At 36.0% G+C, this 12,475-nt stretch overlaps 1 protein-coding gene across 7 annotated transcripts in view; it reads right to left on the bottom strand.

Annotated features, from left to right (window-relative positions):
* Auh (AU RNA binding methylglutaconyl-CoA hydratase) overlaps positions 1-12,475 on the bottom strand; it is a 142,194-nt gene that overhangs the window by 81,765 nt on the left and 47,954 nt on the right. For 6 of the 7 annotated variants that reach the window (XR_007346454.1, XR_007346455.1, XR_007346453.1 and 3 more), the window contains exons 4-5: positions 11,590-11,682; positions 9,958-10,014 (exon numbers count right to left, since the gene is read on the bottom strand). Coding sequence is in view for 4 of the 7 variants with exons in the window: in XM_048800285.1 (XP_048656242.1) it covers positions 9,958-10,014; positions 11,590-11,682 (150 nt within the window). In the remaining 3 variants the exon portion in view is untranslated. The remainder of the gene's footprint in view (positions 1-9,957; positions 10,015-11,589; positions 11,683-12,475) is intronic. The other variant, XM_048800284.1, reaches the window with a different exon arrangement.

Here is a 12,475-nt window from a genome sequence, read left to right as displayed (position 1 = left end):
AAACCCTAACTAGGACATTCAGGCAAAAAGGAAATTAATGGGATTATAAATAGGAAAAGAAGTTAAATTAAATCAACAGCTTTCCTATACTCAAATAATGAGCCAACTGAGACAGAAATCAGTAAAACTATCCCATTCACAATAACCTCAAAAAATAAAATATTTAAGAATAAATCTAATCAAGGAGGTAAACGACCCCTATAATGAAAACTACAGAACACTAAAGAAAGAAACTGAAAAAGACCTCAGAAAATGGAAAGACCTCCCATATTCTTGGATAGGCAAAATTAATATTGTCAATAAATGGCCATACTACAAAAAGCAATATATAGATTTAATGCAATCCCCATCAAAACATGACATTCCTCACAGAACTAGGAAAGAAAGTCCTTAAAAGTTCATTTAAGAAGAAAAAAAAAAGACCCTCAAAACCAATGAAATACTGAGCAAGAGCAATGCTAGAATCATCACAATACTTGATCTCAAATTATACTATAGAACTACAGTAACAAAAATGCATGATATTGGCATCAAAACAGACATGAAGATGGATAGGATAGGATAGGATAGGATAGGATAGGATAGGATAGGATAGGATAGACAGAGACAAGGACAGTCATCTGATACTCAAGTCTTTCTAACAAATAGTGCTAGGAAAACTGGATATCCACACAAAGAAGAATCCTTTTTGCCTTGCCCAAAACTCAACTCAAAGTGGGTCAAAACAGTACTTAGACCAAAAATTTTACATATGCTCGAAGAAAACATAGGTTCAACACTCTGACATAATGGCACCAGTACCTAAATTCCTTAATAGGATTCTTAAATCTCAAATAATAAAACCAAGAATCACAAGTGGGATGGCATCAAACTAAAAACATTCTGCAAGGCAAAGGAAATAATTGAGCATGAAGACAGAGAGCTTACAGAATGAGAGAAAAATCTGCCAGCTACTCCTGACAGGGGATTAATTAATCCAGGATATATAAAGAACTCAAAAAGTCTAAAACCAAAAAAGCAAATAACCCATTGAATAAATGGGCAAAAGAACTAAACACACATGTCTCAAAAGAAGAAATAAGAGTTGGGCGTGGTGGTGTACACCTGTAATCCCAGTGGCTCAGGAGGCTTAGGCAGGAGGATGAATTCAAAGCCAGCCTAAGCAAATCAGCGAGGCCCTAAGCAACTCAGTGAGATCCTGTCTCTAAATAAAATATATTTTTAAAAAAGAAGCAATAAAAATGGTTAACAAATATATGAAAAAATATTCGATATCCCTAAATATCAGGGAAATGCAAATCAAAACTATGTTAAGATTTCAAGCGCCAGGCACAGGGGCACATGTATACCTGTAATCCCAGCAGGTGGGGAAGCTAAAGCAGGAGGATGGCGGGTTCAAAGCCAGCCCCAGTAAGAGCTATGTACTAAACAACTCAGAGAGATCCTGTCTCTAAATAAAATATAAAATAGGGCTGGGGATATGGCTCTGTAGGTCAAGTGCCCCTGAGTTCAATTCTGGTACCCCTGTCCCACCAAAAAAAGACTTCATCTCACTCCAATTACAATGACAATCATAAAAAATACAAATAATAAAAAAAAATGCTGGCAAGAACGTGGGGATAAAGGTGTTTCTCATACATTGTTGGTGGGACTACACAACCACTTTGGAAAGCAGTATGAAGATTCTTCAAAAGACTAGAAATAGAACTACCATTAAACATACCTACCTAACTCCTTGGTATTTATTCAAAGGAACTAAAATCAGCATACTAAAGTTTTTTTGGTGGTACCAGGCATTGGTCTATGTTCCCTCAACTCTTTTCAGCTTTCATGAACAGGACCACCTCAGGAAAAAGGTCAGAAAACTTTTAAAATTCTATATTTGTTAAACTCATAATTTTGATCCAATATGCATAGGTTAATATGTTTTTCTGATTACACTCTGCTTTATTCTAAGGCCAATTTACAAGGGTTAACTCTCAATCAAATAGGTTTAAAAAAAAATAAGCTACAAGGCTTTTTGTTTGTTTGCTTTGTGTGGGTGCACCAGTGTACTGACTATATGTATTGTCATGTCTATATATTTGGTACAAAAAATTGACATATGAGCTCATAAATTAAAATTTAAAAAAATTGATCCAAATACTTTTGGTTAATATGATTTAAAAGGGTCAATTCAAATTGGGAAAATAGATAAAAGTACAAATGTCTTTAAAGTTACTAATGCACAGTTTTGTTTCTAGATGGTTAAACAGCTGTTAAAATGTTAATGTCTATAAAGTGTTTGATATCCATCGTCTCTAGGATTTTTATTCAACAACAAAAAAAGATTACTAATACTATTTAATGCACTTGTCTGATACCTTGTTTTTAAAAAAGATACGTAAATTACATCTAAACGTATATGAAATGAATCATGGATGTGTTTGCTAGAGACATCTAATTGGTTTACAAAGTTAAAATGCTGTCTGTTAAATAAAATATCAAGTACTCTTAACTCCTTAAATTCCAGAAAGTAAAATATTTAAACAATGTTGGCGTTTTCATAAATTGGTAAACTAAAAAGGAAATTTAAAATTATCTTGTGTTATTATAAAAACAAGGTTACTGTAAATTACAAAGTCCCAACAGGTATAATTCTACATACAAGGAGTCAAGAGGTTTCAACTGTATTTCAATTAAAGTACTGTAAATAATAAATATTTCATCTTATTAAAATATATTAATTTATCTAAATTCAAAAATTTATAAGGTTTATTTCAAGGTACAAACAAAAAAAGGATCAATGGATTAAAAATTATTAAAAAGTTCTAAATATAAAAATATATTTAATAAAAAACGTTTCCAGGTAAAAAGTCTTCATGTGATAAAATATAATACATGTAAGTAAACAATAAAAGGGTCTAATTAAGTAATATAAATGTCTATAAATAAAAGACAAATATTAAAAGGTTTATATGTAACTAAGTTGGTTATATATGTAACATAAATAGTTAAAACTATTCAAGGTTGTTCCCTAAAGACAAACAATAATGTATTGATATATTTATATGTTAAAATAACAAAAACTTCTAAAAATATTAGTTACATTGTGTCTGTTAAGTTTTATCACCTAGAACAAGTAATCTTGGAGAAATTAAGGTTTGTACATCTGTGGCTAAACAGCAACTGTTATTTTAAAGTATTGTCCTACATTACAGAGTCTAGATTTTCCTTTAAAAGCTAACCTTGGTTAATATAAAAACATCAATAAAAATGTGGTAAATATGTTCATACCTTTCAGGTATACAAGTCTTTAAGGTAAAAAAGGTTTAAAGAAACATTTTATCAAGCTGGTATTCTCCAAACTAAAATTGTCTGTAATGGTAATTTAAACTTATAAAGATAATAAATTTTATTGGAGATTTATTTATATCATTTGATGTTTTGTAAACAAATCTTATGTTATCTTTTACAATAAGATACAAAAATGTAAAGATATTTTAAAAAGTAAGAGAGCCTAATTTTTTAAAAATTAATATTATAAAACATTTTGCCACTTTTCCACCTGGAAAAAAATGTTAAGGGCTCTCAGCCTTTCCTTAATTAATGTTTCAGATGTATGTCATATTGTACTACTACTATTCATACAGAGTCAGAAAACAATATATGTAAACTTTATAAAATTATATCTAAAAAGAGAGACAAAGATCAACTTTAAAACTAAAACATTTTACCTAAGATTGTGAAGAGCCCTGCCTTACCTGAGATAAGGCCCTGCCTCCCACCTTACAGCATGTCAAAGTAGGCCAGATTTCAGTTAATTCAAAGTTATATTCAAAAATTAACTTTATTGGAAAAATTACTGTGATCTCAAATAAAAAATATAATGTATAACTCAGCCAAGGCTCAAAATTATATATAAGCTAAATATGATTTTACTATTGTTAATTTCACTTTGTATTTTCATTATAACTAAAAAAAAAAAAAAAAATGTGACCACTACACTTAGAGCAACCAAGAGACCTTTACTGTGACAGTGTCTGATTAACACAAAAGAGAGAGAAAGAAAAAGAGAGAGAGAGAAGGAAAAAGAGAAAGGAAAAAAAGTGAGAGGGAGAATGAGAGACAGGGAAAGTGAGAGAAAAAGGAGAGAGCAAGAGAGAAGGACCTGGCAAAAGAGAGTTTTTATAGCCAAAATCTAATGGAGTCTCTGGGTCTGTAAGCTGCCTTGTTGGCGTAGAGTGATTGGATCATACAGTAGATGCTAAGGTGTCATCTTCTCCTTCAGGCAGATCTTCAGCATTACATAAATTAATAAATAAAATAAGGATATTGTGTTATGTAAAAATTAACTGTAAAACATAAAAGTTAAAGCCCAGCATTCTTACTTTAAAACTGGTAAAACTAACTTACTGGATGTTCAAGGCCAAATTTAAATATTAAGGTTAAAATAAAGGGGCCAAAGAAACCAATATTTGGCTCTTGCCCTCTAAGTCAGCCTGAACCCAGGACAGGGGGAAAAGCTTTGCAACTCTGGGCCACATAACCTCCCGATAAGGGGGATTAATGAGACCTCTGGAAAACAGAAAGCCAATGAGTGTATATGCTGCAAAAGAGGAGGGTCATTGAAAAGGGGAGACATGCCTGATGCTTCCAAGTGAAGCCATATGGTCAGCAAGACCTTGACCCATCCTAATGCAGATGACACTAACAGAGCTAAAGTGCTAACTCACAAGTTCCCCAAAAAATGTCCTCCAAGGAAACTCAGCTGACTCTTACCAACAGGTAGGAACAAGGTCAGTTTGACCAGCTTGGTCTTAAACACCTAGCAAAAACAGTTAAAACCAAAGCACAGCCATTCCTGGACATTTAAAAACAAACAAAGTTATTTTAATGTAACTTAAAATGTACACTAGTGTTAGCATCCCCAAAAATAAGTAAGACTGGAGACAACAGAAGAGAAATTCTTAGGCAAAAATGCCTGATAACTACCAATAAACACTGCCAGAAGTTTTTAGTCAGTTTAAGGCCTACAGATCTTCCTAACCTCCTACACAGGAAGATATAATCAGTGTTTATTAATATAATTATCTAATCCTAAGTAACAAAGGATCTTTACTGAACACAGAGGTTATGCCAAAAAGGTATTTTTACAAAAATCAGATGACATTAACAATAATTTAACTAAATGTTGTGTCTACATTCCTGATAATTCTGACAACGTTAAAGATTTATGTTCCAAAAAAAAAAAAAAAAAGTGCCTTATTAGGCTTTGTTAGGCCTTGTTATGGGGACATTTTCTCAGGTCTTTCTTTCACCTCCTGGTAAACAATTATTAATTTCTGTCATTTTCATGATATTCATGGACAGGTTCCAGATGCTACAACTGCTATTTGTATTAATCTTACTCCAGCACTCGTGTCTTTTTGTTTCTCTCATAGAAGTGCCCACCCCAGGTGAATTGACATCCTGTTCCTCCTGAGCCACATTTTTACCATGGACTCCTTGACCCACTTGGTTTCTAAAAAGGGACTCCAAACTGCTTATCCACTGCACATTGCCCCTTTTCAGCTGGAAGTAGCAAGAACAGTCATCGCCCTTTTCCCTTACGGCAGTAGGAGGTCCCTAATATTAGAGGAAAAAAGTACAGTCAACATAGATGTTCGCCAATATGTCTAGCTCAGGAAGATGTACCTGGGAAACTGCTCCCAAGATCACCCTGGGTAATCTCCCATAAAGAGACACTTGCTTCCACAACCCAACTTATAAGTGGGACAACTCCTCATTTACCAAAAATTGTGCTTCTCTGTTCCCACTTTGAACTCCTTGACTAAATCTCCAACCTGTCAATAACCCTGAACTATGTAACCTACTATTTTGATGGAGTAAAGGGAAAAGAACACCTGGACTTATTAAAAGGCCAGGGCCCACTGATTTATCACATAGACTGGCTGCCCCCGTTTTAGTTCCCCTCCTGGCTGGTTTGGGAAGTCCCTCAGCCATCAAATAGATATAGATTTAGGAAAACTAGAAAGGTCAATCTCCAAACTAGAGGTTTCACTAGACTCTCTAACAGAAATAGTCTTACAAAATAGATGAGGTCTAGATGGTCTCTTTCTGAAACAAGGAGGACTTTGTATGGCTCCAAGAGAAACTTGTTTCTATGCAAACCATTCTGGGATAATAAAGGACAGTTTGGCGCTTGTGAGAAACAGGTTAAAGGAAAGAGATGAAGCACTAGAAACTTCAGGAAATTGGTTCTAAAACCTATTCTCATGGTCCCCTTAGTTGACTACCATCATTTCAGCCGTAGTTGGGCCTCTAGTCCTTCTCCTGATTGGTATTACTGTAGGATCCTGCCTCTTAAAAACCCTCCTAAACCATATACACAAGAATATAGGTGAGGTCAAGGTTATGTCTTGCGAGCCCAGTACAGTCCCTTAAACACATAAAGATGGAAAAAAAACAAAAAACAACTGAGGCCTAATGATGTGCAAGACTGACATCAAACCTACTAAAACCAGTGGGGAATGTGATAGTAGGAGCAAATGTGACTCCATTTTGTTTTATGACTTCATCCTGTAAAACAACCATGCCAAGTAGAAAAGTCATGACTGGGGCAAGATGTTCTTTTCCTTTTGCTATAGAAACCTTTAAGAACACGGAACTACCTAATGGGGCATTGTTTCTGTAACTAGGGTAACGGGGCTCTGTTTCCGTAACTGCGGTGACTGGGCTAGCTGTGATTGGTTAGGCTTCCCTCCGCTTGACTGCACTGTCCCGCTTCTGTAACCTGGCTTGCTTGCATTGGCTAGACCCCCTGAACATCCCTTTTGCGGTTTTCAGGCTTATAAGGAGTGCCCTTGCAATTGTTCGGGGCTGATCATGGGAACAGCTTTATTATGTTCTGGTCAGCCGCCACCAGTGTGCTTCAATAAAGGCTTGATTTGATTATAACGTGAGTGGTCTGGAAGTCAGTTTATGAAACCCTGTGATGAAGCTTTAACTATAACAGTACAATGAATCAAAATGCATTCTGCTGCCATATGTATGTGTGTGTGTGTGTGTATATATATATAATTAAAATAAATAAATTTTTAAAAAAAGAAAAAGAGAATCAGCTATTTTGGCGGGGGGGGGGGGGGGCGCGGGGGCACAGTACCAGCAATTGAACTCAGGGGCACTCGACCACTGGGCCACATACCCAGCCCTTTTTTGCATTTTATTTAGAGACAGAGTCTCACTGAGTTGCTTAGTGCCTCCCATTGCAGAGGCTGGCTCTGAACTCACAATCCTCCTGCCTCAGCCTCCCAAGTCACTGGGATAACAGATGTGTGCCATCGTGCCCAGCCAGAACCAGCTGTTATAAATAAATGGGAAAATATTAAAGCACTATAATTTTTATGATAAAATTCATTTAATAAAAATTAGAAAAATGATACCATTCATGAGAAAACATGAGAACAAATTCATTCAAATCTACCCCGAAAAAAAAAAAGTATTCTAATTAATGGGTCCACTTGAAAAGAATGCTGAAGAACTTAAGTACACTAGGGAGAAATTCTGATGTCTGGAACTCACAAGGCATAGCACATTGCCACTCACAATGCCACTCATGAGGCATTCACAACGGAAGGAAGGAAGCCAATAAAGCTCACCCTCATTTCTGAAGTACAATCCATTTTTTTCATTATAGAAATGTTTTAATTTTTGGTTGTTTTAATACAAAACACTTCATCTTCAAGGCATGGTAAGTATTCAAATTATCAAGTTCAGTTTCCTCCCATCCCCAATCTCTTCCACCTACTAACCCTTGTCTAAACATATTACTTTAATATCATTGAAAAGTGACAGTATCAGTTTCCAAAGAGTGCTGTAACAAAAAATACCACATATTAACAACAACAGAAATTTATTCTCTCAGTTTTGGAGGGCAGAAATCCAAAATCAAGGTCTCTGTGAGGCTGGATCCTTCTGGAGACTCTGAAGGAGAAACTGTCCCATGGTGCTCTCCCCCACACTTTGGTGGCTGCAGACTATCCTTGGCATTGCCTGGCTTATGTGTGCATTATTCCCCTGTCTTCACATGATCTTCTCTTCTGCCTGTTTCTTTTCTTTCTTGTAAGGACACTTTCTCATTGAACCTAAGAGTCCCTCAGATAATACAGGATATGCTCATTTTGAGACCCTTTAATTACATCTTTAATGATCCTCTTTCCAAATAAGGTCACATTTATAGGCTCCAAGATTGCCATAGCTTGTGGGGAGGAACGAGGATGCACCATGCAAGCCACTATCTTTCTAAGATTAGTTATATCCTAATTACCCCTAAATGTTTATTTCTTAAAAGAAATTCCAAAATGTGCAATGTCACACTTTTTCTCCATTTCATTTTATTTCACAATTAGTTATCTGGTAATTTTTTTCAAATAGATTCATTCTCTTATAAACCCTTCTCTAGTGTTTTCATTAGTTACTATGGACAAGGTAGGCATGGTAGAACAGATAGATATTAAATGCTTTGGGCCTAAAAAATAGCATTTTTGTGGATGACCAAAATAGAATACTCTCGTGCATGAACTGAGTAGTCTTCAATTTCACTATAACTTAAGTTTAAATTTCTACCTACCTTATGTTTTAATTCTTTACCCTACCCAGGACACATACTCTTTAAACATACAATTTAAACCTATTCATCTGCAGACATCTGTCATGTTCAACACTGTATTTAATTTTTACACGGTACAGTTATTTCATCCATAACACTGATAAGCTGTCATTTACGTGTGAAAGTTACCAAGGAAGGTTACTATACCATACACATCCTTAAATGAAGACAACTGTTTCAAAGAAGGACATCATGAAATGGGAATATCTCCAAATTCTCTAAATCACAATAGCAAAAAATTCAGATTTATAAATGATGCAAAATTTCACTGTCAATGTTGAAATGGTGCTTTCTTATATGACACTCACAAAAGCAGCAGCTCATCTATGTTCTTCATGGGAACAGAAGAAACAAAACCTCTTCAGCTCCAAATTCAGGCTACCCACTAACCCCAACCTTTGTCCTGCTATACAAAAACAAAAAATATGGCCCAAAACCTGGTAAGATGCTCATTTGGATCTGAAATGTTCCCCAAAGGCCCATGTATTCAAGGCCTGGCCCCAGCTTTGTTTTCTTGGCTGGTGGGGCCTGATGGGAGGAAGCGAGGTCACTGTGGGCATGCCATTAAAGGTGGTTTTGGAACTTAGGTCCCTTTTTCCCTCTTTGCCTTCCAGCTGCCATGTAATTTCTCACCACAGGTCCAAAAGCAATGGAACCAACCATGGACTGAAACTTCCAAAACCATGAGCCAAGGTAAACCTGTCCTCCTCCTACATGGTCTACCTCAGGTATTTTGTCCCAGTGATACAAAGATGACCAACAGAGAAGCCATCTCTCCTCTTCTACTCAGGGTTTGACTGTGTGCAGGAAGCTCTCAGTTAGGGCACACACATTTAAATGCATGAATAAAAGTTCCAAAACTGGAGCTGGGGTTGTGGCTCCGTGGTAGAGCACTTGCCTAGCATGTGTGAGGCACTGGGTTCAATCCTCAGCACCACATATAAATAAATGAACTAAATAAAGGCCCATCAACATCCAAAAAATACTAAAAAAAAAAAAAAAAGTTTCAAAACTGCCAGGTTGTCCTTTAACAAGAGATCCAAGCAGTGATATCAATGTGGAGTGTACAATAATTGAAAACTTAAAATAACATAGAAAAGCAAAGAAAACAGCACAAAAAGAAAGTAATAGCCAGTATATGACCACCATCTGCAGCTAAAAAGGAGCATATTTTGAATAGGGATTTCACTAAAAGAGCCAACAATACAGGAGTCTCCTCTGCCTTCTCCATGAACAGAATTTTGCCTTAGACACTGCAACTGGGAACACAGTAAGAATACTGAGAGACGGGAGTGAAGAACTCATACCTCCACCAGGAATAATTGCCAACTTTGTTTCAACCAGGCCCATTTTTGCAGAGGAAGCTAAAAAGAAAAAAGAAAATTAAGAAACATACACATCACAGCATTAAAAAACCACAACTTGAAAGAGTTAGTAAACTAAGATACATTAAAACAGTGTTTACTAATTTAACTGGTGTCACTATTTTTATAATCACTTCAAAAGATACTTAGAGAAACAAGAAAATACTCTAAATTACTTATATATAAGGAGAGTAACACAACATTTTCTGTTAAAAACTGCTTGGCAGTGAATTCATTTTGGATGGTAAAAGACAAGAACTGTAACTATATTATTAGAGCTAATACTACCAAGTCATATTTGAAGGCTTGGATCTCAGTAATTATTCAGGATCAGGAGAGAGACTGTGTCTGACAAGCACAAATTCTTTAGCTGCCTGAATTGTCCCCTAGATCAAGCAGCTTAATATATCAGATATGGCAACTTCTCAAGACCATGTCTCTAGTTACTTTCAACAAATAGTTTTATTGTTTGACAGTTGGGAAGCATTCCTTTTTTTATGTTTGTTTTCACAAGTACCTTACGACATCTTCATCATTTCTTAATGTGCATATTCAAATGTACTTACTATTTTTCACATCCTCATTACAAGAGCCTGCATTCTTTCAAAATGGATTCCAGATACCTTAGCTTGTCAATTGAAAAGCAAACTGATCTCTAGCACCATAAAACAATAACTGATTTCATCATTAAAAGAATATATAGGGACTTAAAGTAGAAAGAAGGAAAGCATATATAAGGACAAGCAACCACCAGTCTCAAGACACAATTCAAATTATTTAAATGAATTATATTGACTCTACTTTTAACATGCAGCCATATCATGCTGCCATATCAGGTGACAATGGGAGCCAAGGGAAGAATGATGACTGCTGTCTGATCAGTCCCAGAGCCCATGGAAGAGCTAGAGCTGAAACTCTCTGGAAGACATTGTCCAGAAAAACCAACAAAGAAGACTGGTATTCATACTTACTCCAGGGGGGTAACAGAACTGTGGCCTGTGATTCCCGTTCAGTCACCCCTTTGGCCTTGTTACTTCCCCTCTTTCTGTTCCCAGCGTCTTCCTGCACCAAAGCTCTGTGCCTGCAGCGTTGCTAGGCACACTGAGTGACTAAATATATGTCAAGTGTGTACCAGGCACCTGGGCAGCACTCAGTTCATAACCATCTCTACATACTCAGAAAACCACTTAGGAATAGAATGAATTGCAAAGGGATTATGTTATTATTACTGCACTTAAGAGTTATTAAGTACTTGGTCGAAGCACTCCCACAGTGGTTTCCCCCATTTAGAGAGGGGGGAAAAAAACTCATCTGAAAAGGACAAGACCTACAGTTCGAACTCACATCTGTCTGACCTAAATACTAGCATCTCTTCCTACTGCCATAAAAGAGCAAGAGACAACAGAAGATCCCTTTCTTCAGTGGGGTTCTAAATGCACCATGAGGCCCAACAGGTGACTTTTAAAATGTCTCACTCAAAAACAGGACCAGAACAAAATACTGGAATTAACTCAAAAGTAAATACAAAATCCATTTTTGAACATTACATTTTTAATAGGATCAATTCTCACCTACCTGCTACTCGTATATCACAGGCCAGAGCCAATTCAAGACCACCACCTAGTGCAAGGCCATCTATTGCTGCAATCGTTGGCACTGGAAGATTAGCTGAAACAGGATGACAAAGGTCATGCTTCTTCAATTAGTTCATTATCTCACTATGTAATTCCATTTTTTTTGTGAATACATTTTTAAATGGGATATTGTATATAGACTCTATATCCATTTTACCTTTAGCAAACCATTTAGATCTCCATCATTATTCTTCAAAAACTTTTATCTAATGATTGCACAGTGTTCCATCACTTGAATATACAATAATTATCTTTAAACCTTCCTACATTAATGAATTTTTCATAAATACTTTTGGTCAAATTAACAGTTCTATGACTTTTTAGAGTATAGTCTTTTTTTTTTATTGGTTGTTCAAAACATTACAAAGCTCTTGACATATCATATTTCATGCATTAGATTCAAGTTGGTTATGAACTCCCAATTTTACCCCAAATACAGATTGCAGAATCACATCGGTTACACATCCACATTTTTACATAATGCCCTATTAGTGACTGTTGTATTCTGCTACCTTTCCAATCCTCTACTATCCCCCCTCCCCTCCCCTCCCATCTTCTCTCTCTACCCCATCTACTGTAATTCATTTCTCTCCTTGTTTATTTTCCCATTCCCCTCACAACCTCTTATATGTAATTTTGTATAACAATGAGGGTCTCCCTCCATTACCATGCAATTTCCATTTTCTCTCCCTTTCCCTCCCACCTCATGTCTCTGTTTAATGTCAATCTTTTCTTCCTGGTCTTCCTCCCTGCTCTGTTCTAAGTTGCTCTCATTATATCAAAGAAGACATTTGGTATTTGTTTTTTAGGGATTGGCTAGCTTCACT

The sequence above is a fragment of the Marmota marmota genome, unplaced genomic scaffold, assembly GCF_001458135.2.
Source record: "Marmota marmota marmota unplaced genomic scaffold, marMar, whole genome shotgun sequence".
NCBI classification, from domain to species: Eukaryota; Metazoa; Chordata; class Mammalia; order Rodentia; family Sciuridae; genus Marmota; species Marmota marmota.
Note: the sequence above shows the minus strand (reverse complement) of the source record. Positions and strands in the feature narration are given on the sequence as shown.